Source organism: Arachis stenosperma, chromosome 8, assembly GCF_014773155.1.
Source record: "Arachis stenosperma cultivar V10309 chromosome 8, arast.V10309.gnm1.PFL2, whole genome shotgun sequence".
In the NCBI taxonomy this organism is placed as follows: domain Eukaryota; kingdom Viridiplantae; phylum Streptophyta; class Magnoliopsida; order Fabales; family Fabaceae; genus Arachis; species Arachis stenosperma.
In genome coordinates, this window is record NC_080384.1 from 16,962,356 (window position 1) to 16,976,376 (window position 14,021).

Below are 14,021 nucleotides of genomic sequence, written 5' to 3' on the forward strand. Positions count from 1 at the left end.
ATTGAAAAATACATTTAAATCCCTGACGTTCCTTAAAATAAGACCGATCAGTCCCCCCGTCCATGAGCCACCCTCAGAGCGGACGGAAAACGCTGAGCTGGCTCCCCCTATGCTGACATGGCTCATCGGCATTCCCACGTGGCAAGTAAGTGGGATGGAGGTTTTGAAAACGGGACACATTAGTCCCCCTAACACAATACGACGTCGTTCTGAATCCTGCCCTAATACTAAAATTCGTATGGGTCGTTCCTTCATGGTGGCAGCTGGTGTTGAGGAGAAGACTTGTTCAGATTTTAGTAATGGCGACGAAGGGGGCATCATCAACCTCAAGAAGAAGCGTTAGTGGAGTAAGAGAAGAAAAATCCGTTTCAAGCTCAATTCCATGTGGTGTTCATGCTGACCTTCCAAACGACGCCGTCGCCCCTAGGTGCTCTTGTGGAGTTTATGCAATAATGTACATGTCGAGGACCAGCAGCAACCCTAATAGAATCTTCTTGGGTTGTCCAATCTATAAGGTAAATTTAAAAATTCTGGCTTTGGTTTGATCTGAGATGGATGCTGACAGTAGATGATTTTGGTGATTTTCACAGGAAAAGGATCCTCATTGCAAATTTTTTGTTTGGGTCGATGAGCATCTTACCAGAATAGGAAGCAATTGTTGCATATGTGAGAGCAGACATTTCGTTGGGAAACATGTTGAAGTTGTAGAAGAAGAAGAGGAAAAAGGAAGATGAATTGGATCATAGAATGGCTGTTTTGGAGGAGAAGATTATTGCTTTGGAGAAAAAGAAAAACCCATTAGCCTTGTGTATTTGTGTAATTATATTTGCTGTTATTGTTGCCTTTTATGTAGCTATTGCTTGAGAGATGAACTATAACAATCATGATAGAGAATGGTATGTTGTAGGTTCATCTTATGTATTGAAACATGCCATTTTGGCAAGTTATGGGTCCTGTAATCTAAATGGAACTGGAGTTATAATATCAGTATGTTGAACTTATGTTTTGAGTATGTAACTAAACATGGAAACATTGAGGAATTAAAGGCTGCAGTTGCATACATAATTTAGAAAGATGATGTTATATTGCTAAACAGTTCTCATAATTTTTCCCAAAATGAACAAGTCTCAAAATGAACAAGTCTCATAGCCATTGTCTACTAAATATTTCCAAAATGAACAAGTCTCAAAAAATGTGTAGTTTGTTGAAGCTTAAGATGTCAAAAGTAAGCCTAAAACACAAAATACAAGGCATAAGCCAAACTGTTCAGAAATACGTAGAAACCTAAACTCCAAAATGAGCATAACTATAATCTAGACAGTTCTTCACTTCTTTGGCACAATGGTAGGTGGATTAGGGATGAATTTGAATAATCTGGTTGTGGCCGTGCCTGCTGCCGCTAATGTCTCCTGGGTAGCTGCTGCACTTGTTCCTGGTAGGACTTGAGGTTGTTGTGGGTTAGCGGCGTTTGGCTGACTTTGAGGTGGTTGTGGACTGGGGCATAGCGGAGCTGGTGGCCTGAATATCTTCTGCTTGGGCCTCATCTTCGGTGGAGTTGCTTGACTTTTTTGGGCCGCTGTGGATGGTACTTGGAGTGGAGGTCGAAAAGGTGTCCTCCTGGTTGCTGGTCCTGGCCTGACTTGGAGTGCTGCTTGTGTTGCTGCCACAGGGTTGGAAGGACCTGGGATGACACCACTTGACCCCTGTGTTGAGAGCTGGGTTGAAAAGCATTGTAATTAGTCAAACCAATTAGACATAGTAGACATTAATTAATCAATTGAACAGTTAGTAAGTTACAGCAGGTGTGGATTGCTGAGTAGCTTTGCCATGATCATGACCAGATGGAGCATCCTGAGTAGGTGGAGCATCCTGAGTAGATAGAGCATCCTGATCATAATAGATAACAATGCAAACAGATAAATTACTCCTAGCATAGTTAAGAAATCACATACACTCCTAAAGAAATCAAACATTGAAGTAAACACATATAATCCTAGCATAGTTAAGAAATCAAACAGATTACTCCTAAAGAAAATTACTTACACTATCATTTGGGGCTGACTGTGACAATGGGATGACTGCCAATGACTGAGATGTGGAACCTTTCTTGGGCTTCTTTGCCTTAGGTTTCCAATTGGGATCAGATGGAGCGCCCTTGCATGTCTTGTAGTTATGTCCCGTTGAACCACACTTACTACAAGTCACTTTGAATGACCTCTTTAACTTATCTCCTTGTTGCATCATTGGCTCAGCTGGATCCTTTTGTCTATTATGCACTTTTGACCTGCCAATTGGTCTCTTTATGATTGGAGGATCCGGCCTTGAGTACTCAGTCCTTGTCCAGAACTCCTCACTTGGCACAGGCTGAATACAATGAGCATATGTCTTGTGTATTGACTCCATGCATAACCATGGATGCACATAATCCTCTGGATGATCATGCCTCTTCCTTATTGCTGCTATGGCATGGATACATGGCATGCCTAACACAAAAGACAACATCATCAACCAGAATTGAGTGCACTAGTAATAAAACAACAATCAGCCAGCAGCTTAAAATATTGAAAACAATATATTAAAACATCATTCAGATAGCAAGTTAAAAAAAAACAAAATCAACATACTAAAACATCATTCAGCCAGCAGTGAAAAGATTGAAAACCATATAACTAATTCTTGAATCAGATTAAGGTAATGCGTTTGAGTAACTTAGAACTTACCAGTTAGCTGCCATTTGTTGCAGGAGCAGGTCTGCCTTATGAGATCAACGTCAACCTTTGTAGCTTTACGAGTAACTTCGAAACGCTTGCGTGCATCATCACCTGTCCAGTCTGCACGCCATTTATTGCTAGGCCTTATTAGACGCTCCATCCTCTTCTGCTGAACTGGTGCGAGCTTTCCAGTATAATCACTTAGTAGCTCTTTATGCTTAACCATTCTCCGCATCAGATAGCACCTAATTTCTTCACACATGGTGAGTATAGGCTTGCTTATATAGTTGACTATCTTTGAGTTGAACACCTCACACATGTTATTTGTGAGGTTGTCCACTTTTGGCCCGTGGGAGAAATACGCCTTGACCCAAGTTGCTGGCTCAAACTTGGAAAGATATTCCCATGCCCCTTGATTAATGCCTTTGAGCTTCTCCATTTGTTCCTTGAATTCGGGTATGGTGGTGCACCTAGCACAATCCCAAACCACCTCCCGAATATACAAATCCTTAAATCGGTTTATGAAGTTTTTCCAAATGTGCATCACACAGTTCCGGTGATGTGCATTTGGCATAACTTCTTTCAAAGCAGGCAGCAAACCTTATCAGCAGTACACAAAGGTTTCACCATTAAACATAACTAGTCAATTATGAACAACTGTATTATTAAACTAAGCATAACAGTGAATGAATATCTAACTACAATAGAATTCAGATTGAAATAATTCAACCATTATGAAGTTTATAAAGAGTTGTGAATATTACCTTCTGTTGGTCGGACATGAAATTCCAACCATGAGTCTGAACATCCCCCAGATCCTCCTGAAGTAGAGTAAGAAACCATTTCCAAGACTCTTTGGTTTCAGACCTTGCAACTCTATAAGCAACAACATAAAATTGATTATTCGCATCTTGTGCCACTGCAGTTAAGAGTTGTCCACCATAGTATGTTTTCAGGAAGCAACCATCAAGGTGGATTAGAGGCCTGCATCCACTCTTGAACCCCTGCTTGCATGCCTCTAACCCTATATACAGCTTATCAAACACAGGATGGGCTTGAGAAATTGGGGTTACACACAGCTCTGCCCTGGACCCAGGGTTGCTTCTTAGAATCTCAAACAAGTAATCCCTCACATTATTGTACTGCTCCCTCTCATTGCCCATTATCTTCTCCCTTGCCTCCTTAACTGCTCTGTAGACCATTTTTGGATGTGCAGTGAGTGAGAACTCCTCTCTCAGAAAGTCAACAGCTTCATTTGTTCTCATGTGAGGATGTGAACTCATTCTCTTCTCCACCTTCTTACTAATCCAATGTTGATCAACAGCGTTACTTCCTAGGTCCCTTGCACATGTGTGATCGTTTTTGTAAGTCTTCACCTGATAGCATTGCAGTGATCTGTTGTAAGACAAATGAACTAACCACGGGCAGTCATCATCCTTGCATCCCACCCTAACTCTCTCCCTATCATTATTAATCCACCTAAGCTCTCTACCCTCAGCAATAAAAGAGTCTTTCACAACTTCTTTAAATCTATCTATGGTTGCAAACCTTGTCCCTAACTCAAACTTCCCCTCTCCAAAAGCATAATCATCATCAAATTCAGGAAATTTGTGCCTACTGGACTCATCATCTGATGAGTTAGGAGTGTGTAACTCCTCAGAATGGTAATCATATATGGGATCATCATCATCATCATCTTGGACTGTACTGACATAGAACCTCACACTTGGATTTGTGTTGGGCTGTTCTTCATTGGGCCCAAAATCAGCCTCATGATCATTGGGACCAGATTTGGCCTGCTGCTGTATTTTGGGTTCACTCCTAGCCTGCTGCCTTCTATTCACCTCAGATATCTCCATTCCACTACTATGTCCCTTCTTTAACCAACTTCTCCTACTCATGTTCACACCTGTCTTCTTTGCATCTGGCTTCTTGGCACATGGCTTCTTTGCAATGGCTTTTTTGGAGACACAATTTTCTCCTTTCCCTTACTAACTCTCTTTCTCTTGCGTGCTCTGTCCTCATTGCTATTATCACCATCATCACTGTCAGTTTCATGTCCGGGTGGTGGAGGTTTGTAGGGCTCATCCTCCGTACTCTCATACCCGTCATCTGAAGATGAACTCTGAATCTCTTCTAACACAGGACTCTTTCCTTTGTTTCCAGCTTCCTCCACAATATCAGGCTTATCAACAGGGTGGTCAAAGTACAGGTAAAACTCATTTGAATTTGTATTCTTCATTATGTTCTCTCGCATGGCATTGATCCCTGCATCCCCTGTCAAACTGTGTAGCCCCGACTCAATGTCATCACTCATTGGATCATACCAATAACCTGCCCTGTACGACTGGTACCCCAAGCCTTTAAAAAGTGTGATCAAGTCTCCAAAATTCACAAAATTCAGGTCCATTTCGAGAAATTTCTCTACCTTTCTATTTTCATAAACAAGGGAACCATTACTTTTTCTGACAAAACTACCTCCATGGTAGAAAACAGGCACCACAAACACATCTACCATCTGGAGAAAAAAAAAACAGAAATCAACGATCAACTAACTAGACACTCATACATCAATCTCCTACAAAAAAAAATAGAAACAAAAATCATCCAAGAACTTTTCTTTGCCCTAACATTGAATCAAATTCACTGTTGCAACGCACATACAGATTATACCATTACTATCACCATGCACGTACAACAGTTCATACTTTCATAACAATTGAACTACACAATCAACTCACTAAGCAATGCAACTGATTCTTACCTTTTGTAATGAAGACTGCAAGTCAGACTGGATTCACACCGAATGCACACCGGAACCTTCTCCGTCAGGACGGTGGTTTTTTTGGAGGGAGAACCAGAGTAATCCTGTCTTTGATCTTTGATCTTCCTTAGGGTTTTGTGTAATTCTGTAAAAGCTCAGTGGGTGTAATAGGGATTGCACACAGGGAAAGGAACGACAATGTAAATAAGGGGCAGGATTCAGAACGACGTCGTATTGTGTTAGGGGGACTAATGTGTCCCGTTTTCAAAACCTCCATCCCACTTACTTGCCACGTGGGAACGCCGATGAGCCATGTCAGCATAGGGGGAGCCAGCTTAGCGTTTTCCATCCGCTCTGAGGGTGGCTCATGGACGGGGGGACTGATCGGTCTTATTTTAAGGAACGTCAGGGATTTAAATGTATTTTCCAATGCTCAAGGACGAAAATGTCCACGGGTTAAAAACTCAGGGACTAAATTGTCCTTTTCTCTTATTTAATTTAAATTTGAAAAAACACCCTAAAAAATTTTCAATTTGAAAAAAAAAAAGTCTAATTTTGATATACTGATATTTTACACAATCTTGCAATTTAGATACTTTATATTGTTTATCAAAATTAAATTCTTGAAGAAAATAAAGTAAAATTCAATTACTTAGGTCACAATCCTTTGTCATCGGCCCAAACTAGAGAAAATAAGGACATGCTTTCAATGCAGCGGAAGATCAATTGATTCAATTCATCTCAATAGAAACACTGTACAAGATTGCTTCTTTTGTTGGGACCCTAGTCCCTACCATTCACCACTCCTCAAAGTTCAAACACACATTGCATGTTAATTCAACGCTGTGGTCCCATATAAAGCTTTTCATCAATATACAGTGGTGTGATATGAATCATCCAAATTTCAAGAAAACCGAAACACACAACAAATTACTTTATTATTATTATTCTCATATCATATCAATTTGACATAAATGTGTGCATGCTACGTAAATACACTGGCAAAGAGACAACACTAACACTAACACTAACACTAATTACCAAAACAAAACACATCCAAAAAACAAAACACACAACACAAGCTCAAAGATATTAACAAAAAAAAAAAAAAAACAATGCAACACACATATACATCCCTTAGAAGTGGCTGATGTTGCTGAATCAAGAAGTGGAATAAAAATAGTTTGTGACAATAAGTGCAAGGAGCCCCTCCTTAAAGCTCTGATGAAAGTTTCTTCCATCTGAGAAAAGGCAATAGTAACCCCCAAAGGAATAGCCATGAAAAGGATGCAAAGAAAAGAGGGTTTAAGACTGGCCCCCATCACTCTATCCTCTTTAGTACTACTTTCTCTGAGTGGAGTTCAGGCCAATCACATTCCAAGTTTCGTACTTCAGAGCTGTACTTTGCTGAGTAAACCTTACCATGGAAATTCCCTAACATGAACTCTTTGTTTTATTCAGCAGATTCTACCAACAATCAGCAATAGACAAATTCTACATAGGGCTTAAAATAAGGACATGTTCGGTTAACTGGAATCACTTGAGTCCAAGCTCTTTAGCCTTGACTTTCATGGCTTTCAAGCAGCGTATGGCATCATCCAAGAGCATAGCTGGGTCCCTGTCCTTGTCCATCCCACCAGGAATCATGCTCTGAAGAACATTCAAAAGTTCTCGTAATTTCTCCTTTCTCATCTTCTTGTTAACTGACAAGGAATCCGTTTCTTCAGATCTCCCATTGTAGCAGTTAGAACATCTCGATTCGGCATCATCTTCCATTGCAAAGGATTTGTTCTTCGACTTCAAAGAATCGGTAGTACCTATAAATTGTAAACCATCATGATAACCATCTAATAGCTTCCTCTTCTTTGTTCTCCCAGTGGAGCTTGCAACTTCTTCAATTCCTCCAAATTTTTCGTGGTTATAAAGATTGGTCATTATACTTGGAGAATGCCCTGTACTGGTAACTTCATCGTCGTCGTCGTCATTCCCCGTAGAATAACCATCGCTGTCAGAGGAAAGCAATGCATTAATTTCTTCCGTGTCTTCATGCATCTCACTTTCAACACCAGTTCCCAGATTCTCATCCCCTTTATCATCCACAAGTGGCCCATTCGGATGGCTCAATTCTTTTCCCAAAGGGTATTCCCCATTCAAATAGTTTGTGCCGTGCAATTTTGAATGCCAAGAAGCAAGGCACTCATTGGGACTCCCAAACTTAGAACTATAAACAACAGTTGTTTGACCACCCGTCTGATCAATAACAAGGAATTGCTTCTGAGGGGAGCCTGATTCACCATAAGGAGCAAATTTGCCCCTCAAACCTTTTACACGATCGGCAAGGAATTTTTCCTCAGCAGCAAAGTTTGGAGCAGGAGTAAACTCCTGTCGAGAGCGAGGCAAACAATAAAACCAACGATAGGGTTCATTAGAACTTCCTAATGGCCAATTGGGCATTGAAGGTGACTCATAAGCTGGCATTGTTTCATTCATTCCTATGAAATTGATGCCAGAGTTCACGGCAGTGGCAGAAATACCATTTTGCTTCCACGCATTAGGGGGAACACTAAAGGAACCCAAATTGGGTGACTGCCAATCAAATTGCATATGCGGTAACCAGGTTCCACAATCTTCTCCCATTCAATCAATAACAATCACCTAAACATTATAGAAACATATGCTATGACATCAGTAACAATTCATTGATTCAAGAAAACAGCCAGTGCTAAATGAATGATATTGCAGAATATACCTGAAGAAAAATGACTTTGACGCAAGACCTATTGCTTATCAAAGACTTCTTTCGCGAACAAAGCAAATAACTAAAAATACTGGCTTAACCAATAACCAACCCACCAAAACGGAATAACACGAAATACTCTACGTGATTGGCTTGAGCAAATGACGGAAATATTCAGCCTGGCCAACATACAAACACAGGTTTTGATATATTTACTAACAAATCATAACAACTTAACAAGTGCACAATTAAAAACAATGAAAACTGTTGGTCAACAAGTGTTGATTCACATACCTGGCATTCTCTGAGAGGTTGAAAGCATGCTATGACTCTAACTATAATGGTGGAGCAACCGGCGATTCCATTCTCATGTTTCAATGCCCGAAATTTCGTATGACCTGCTGCTTGGCACACCATAATAACTAATCCCCCCTCCCCTCCCAACCCTCCTCAATTCAAAATAGAACAACCAAACAATCTTGCTTAAGACAACTAAGCTAAACACCACCACTCCAGAACAAAAGGTTTATACGAACTAAACTAAATGAACACCACCACTAAAGTTACTAATAATACAAGGCACAACTAGAACCACCTAAAGAAGAAAAACCCTAACTCTAACCAATGACACCTAAAATATTTTGCTTTAGAGAAGAAAATAAGATTTTTCTATTCTGTCTGTTCTCTGTTCCTTCAGCTAATCTGACGGACATAGCAAGGAACAACAACAAAGAAATTGGAACCCATGGAAAATGATGCAGGGAAAATTGGTTGAGAGAAAAAAGATGGTAAGGATTTTATAGAACACAAAAATTACAGGATCACTTTGCAATAGAGATTTAAAGAAATGCCTTTTCGGAATACATCAACAGAAAGACTAAGCCACCACCGCATGCTGTTTTCTGCTTAACCAATTTTATAGAAAAGCCACCGCTACTCCTTCACCAACCCAAAAACCTAATTTGTATTTAGCAACCTGCAACGAAATCTCAACATCAGAAATATCGTAATTTACACGAATTCGCAACTCCTGGTTCAAAAGCAATAAAAATTAAAACTTTTCCCTGAACTTGAACCTTCCGATAAGATTGTTCTTGGGGTTCAACTCAATTCAAGCTATAATGCTTCGAAAACGAAATAAGATTAAATAAAATAAAATTATGCAATTTGACTTGAAATCACACCACACACAAAATCATAAAAATCCAAGGCCACGAAGCTCCAAGCCGGAAATTGTCCCAAAATTTGAGTGAAAAAAAGAGTCAACGAAGTGAATAAATTCCCTTATGAAGAGTTAAACATAGAAATGAAGAACTTACAAAGAGAAAAGAGATAGATCCAAGTTGGAACTCAATCCCAATAGACAAAAATGATGGAGGAAGAATGAGGAGACGAAGAAGCAAGCGTCAATGGGTACCGCCAAAGTAGAAACTCCAACCCACAACGATTGCTCGGGAGTTCAATTATATACACCATGCATTCTCATTTGACATTTATGCCCCTCCGTTTTTTATCCAAATCAATTCCATCCAATTTTTTAAATAGAATATTTTAATTTTTTTAATTTTAAAATACATAAAATGGTCTCTGCCATTTTTCTCTTAAGTTATAAGTAAAACTCAAACCAATGGCATTTAAGCGAGTATAAAAAGATTATATATTTTTTTTTAACTAAGGTTATATTTGTTTTCGAGAATAGGATAGGATAAGATATTAAAAATAGGATAGAATAAGACACTAATATATAGAGACACAAAATTTTATGTTCTTATATTCTATTTGGCGATAAACTAAAACAAATTATAAAAATTTAATTTATTCTTATTTTTTTCATTTAAAAAATTTGAGATGAAAAATATAATAATAAAAAATATAATTATAAAAAATTAACAAGAATAATAAAAGAAAAAAATAAAAAATAAGTTGTGTTCTTGTTAGTGTCTCTGTGTCCTACCCGTTAGGATGGACACAAAATATACTAATTCAATATCTTTGGACTGTCTCTGTTCATATCTCCTTTGCCAAATACGATTTTATATCTCTATGTCCCTATTTCAGTGTCTCTGTAAATAAACAACCTAAAAGATTATCTCATTTGAGTTTTAGTCATTTATTTCTATTAGATAATATAGTTTTAAAAATAAAATATAAAACAATATTTTAATAATTTAAAAAGTATAAAAAAACAATCTCTAAAAAAATTAAAAATAATTATTTTGTATAAACTAATTAAATTAGAAAAAAAAGGTATTATTTAATAAAAAATTATTTTATATACTTTAAAACCCAAAGAATTAAAATGTCTTATATTAAAATTAGACTAATCTGATGATTACTCTTTTTACTCTTTTAAAAATATTATTTGATAGCTAATAATCCATATTATTAATTAAGAAAATAATTAACGTTTTTGGATGACACAAATTCTCAAAGGAGACAAGAGTATGTTTGGATTAGATAACTAAAAGGGGAAAAATTATTTTGTTTATATTATATTTAAAATTTTTAATAGCCAAATAATACGTTTAAATATTTTTAAGAAAATTAAAATTCAAAAATATTTAATGAAAAATTTTATTCATCAAACGTAAAAGACTTTTACTTCCTTAAAAGAAAAGAAATTTTGATTCTCGTTTTTTGCTGTCTCATTTTAAAATACATTTATATGTATTGATTAAAAGTTAAAATTAATATTTTATGAATACAAATAATCTAGCTATATTCTCTAAATACGAAAGTTTTATAATTAATATAAAAGGAAAAAGTTATAAATGAATTATAATGATAAAGAATGAAAAATATAATTAAGAATTATTAATTAGTTATATGTAATTAAAAAATTATTAGCTATCTAAACCTTTTATATTAAATTAGTAGAAGCATGATTGTGGAACACGAGCAAAAGTGCGGGTGCGTAGGGCCCCCCGTGTGTGTGGTTCTATATGATCATTATTCACGAGTATTGTTGACCATAATACCCCTGGGTGGGTAGTCAGGTTCGAACCTAACCACACAACCTGGTTAGTTTGGTTGACCACTACCTGGCCTTGTGCCCTTGTCTCCCTTTCACTCGACGAATCAAACACAAATTAGTTACACGCATCATACTGCAATTCCAATCATAGCATCGCTCCATCTTTTTTTTTTTCCACACTTCTGTATAATATGTACGAGAATGATTAATTTCTCGTGTATCTAAATTTTATTTAATAATATTGTAAGAATTAAATCAATCAATAAATTAATAAAGTGACTGATTTAATAATTTAATAGTTCAATTAAAATTTAACTGTGGTTTAAATAATTTAATTAAATATAAAATAAAATTATTAAAAATTTATAATTTTATATAATAAATTATTCATAAGTTATAATTAAAAGTTTATAAATAACTTTAAATATCAAAATTTATAACTAAAAAAAATTAAAATACACATAAATGACAAATGCATACGGTTTTACCACAAAAAAATAACATTAGCGAATAATTTTTCAACTAAATAAAAAAAAAAAACTGTTATCACAAATCATAATTATTATTAAGTGTTTTAATACATCCATCAAAAATAGATAATCAAAAGGTATAATTTTTAGAGATATTACTAAAAGAAACTGTATTTAAAGACTCAATTATAATATCAGATATCAAAATTTAATAAAGTACCCTCGACTGTCAACAAAATTAATTAAAAAAATTTAACAAAATATTTTAGAATCTTTAAAATTAAAATTTAACAAAGCAATGAAACACCATCAATAAAATTATTTCAGAATCATTAAAATTAATCATCAATAGAAATATTTTAATTTAATAAAAAGTAATAAAACAAAAAATAACAAACGAAGAAGCAACGATTCAACGAAATTATTCGTTCGAACAACCAAAATTCAGAATAAAAAATGCAACAACTCATAATTATTATAATTAACAAAATAAAAAAATATAAATCGAAGAAACGGTGCTTACCAACTGTGAGGGAGGAAAGGAGATGACAGCGAATAATCGATGGCGACAGAAAAAGACATTTACACTTCGTAGTGAGTAGAGAGAGAAAGAAAGGGGGTTTGAAGACACAGAAAAAGAGGTAGGACTTGACAACAAAAATAGAGACAACAAATTCAGGAGACGAGGACAGGACCGAACAATCGTTCACAATGGCGATGTCAACAATCTCAAGCAGACCTTCTGGCGACATCGAGGAGAAAATGATCTAGGAAAAGAGAGCCGAGCAAACTTTCGAAAGGCAATGATGACAACCACTATTTGTCATTGCCGGCGACAATAGTGGTGGGTGCTGATGAAACGAACTTTGAAATATGACGGTGGTTACTGATAGAATTTAAGATTGGATTTCATTTGTAAGAGAGAAGGAGGGAGTTTTATTATGTCTTTTTAGTAACGAATTGAAAAACCCTAAAAAAATTGAACCAGTTCAAGTAGTTCATCGGTTAATTTTTTATTCAGCCAGTTCTTTCAACGATTTTTTGCTAGACAATTTTCCACGTCAATCGAATTGATCAGTTCAATCCGATTTTTAAAATCTTAATTGCATGATATTTAAGAATTTATTATTGGTTAACAAATTATTATATGTACAAGATAATATAAACTTCCAATATTTATTTAAATAAATTAATAAACTAACTACTAAAACAACCCAAGTTACTTATTACCCCGCTCCATGACCATATACACCATGTGTGATTGTTTGGATTGGACTTTGTCCAGAAAATCTTTCTTTACTTGTTAAGGTTGCATGATACATCACATGGCCACCGTCACTTTAATTTATATATATTCATATCATGTTAATTCTCTTCAATCAATTACTGGTACAGGAATCTATTTTATTGTGTATAATTTTTTTTTTTCGAACAAAGAAAAGTTCAACATACTAAAGTGGAGCGACACAAAGAATAAAGTCACAAAGAAAAAGGTAAAAACAAAAACAACTAATCTATTATTATCTCTGGTATTACCATCAACGACCACATGGATCAGCACCAATCTCCTATTTGAAGCTCAACATCGACCTCAATTTGATGTCCTCAACACTACCTTCTTCATTCTTAAATATTCTCGCATTTCGTTCCATCCAAATATTTCAAATTACTGTACAGAATCCTACCACCTGTTTATTCTGGTCAACTGTTCTGCCAGGTTCTCCTGTCCAACTCTCAAAAGAGTTCTTTAATCGTGTCCAAAATAACCCAAATTCTATCAAAGTATGTCAGCCAAGCACACCACACCTGCCAAGTAAATTCACAGTAGAAAAGCAAATGTTGAACAAATTCTACATCTTTTTTACACAAAACACAGGTATTATCACTCAAATGAATGACACCTAATCTACTAAATCTTTTTTTGGTATTTACCCTTTCCACTAAAACAAACCATACAAAAAGCTCAATTTTTGACAGAACCAAACCTCTCCAACAAACAACAAATAACAACAAAGCCTTGTCCCACTAGGTGGGGTCGGCTACATGAATCAAATGACGTCATTGAGTTATGTCATGTATTATGTCTACAGAAAGACAGTTTACATGTAGATCTCGTTTGACCACCTTATGAATGATTTTCGTAGGCTTTCTTCTACCTTTCACTTCTTGTCTATCTTCTATTTCATCTACTTTCCTGACTAGGTGTTCTATCAGTCTTTTTTTTACATGTACAAACTACTTGAAATACAATTCTATCATCTTTTTTATAATGGGTGCTACTCGAATATACACCAAATATAATTCCTCTTTTGCAAATTGATAACCAAATCAAATCATAGAAAGGTGGAAATGGAGAGTACCATCA

General features: G+C 36.0%; 1 protein-coding gene across 1 annotated transcript; it reads right to left on the minus strand.

Annotated features, from left to right (window-relative positions):
• Positions 1-6,395: 6,395 nt before the first annotated feature.
• Positions 6,396-9,660, minus strand: LOC130944776 (transcription factor bHLH145-like). The gene is made up of 4 exons (XM_057873300.1): positions 9,532-9,660; positions 8,507-9,188; positions 8,225-8,391; positions 6,396-8,130 (listed from the first exon to the last, which is right to left on the minus strand). Exon 4 carries the CDS (start codon positions 8,110-8,112, stop codon positions 7,012-7,014), a length of 1,101 nt encoding a protein of 366 aa, XP_057729283.1. The 5' UTR covers positions 8,113-8,130; positions 8,225-8,391; positions 8,507-9,188; positions 9,532-9,660; the 3' UTR covers positions 6,396-7,011.
• Positions 9,661-14,021: the final 4,361 nt, after the last annotated feature.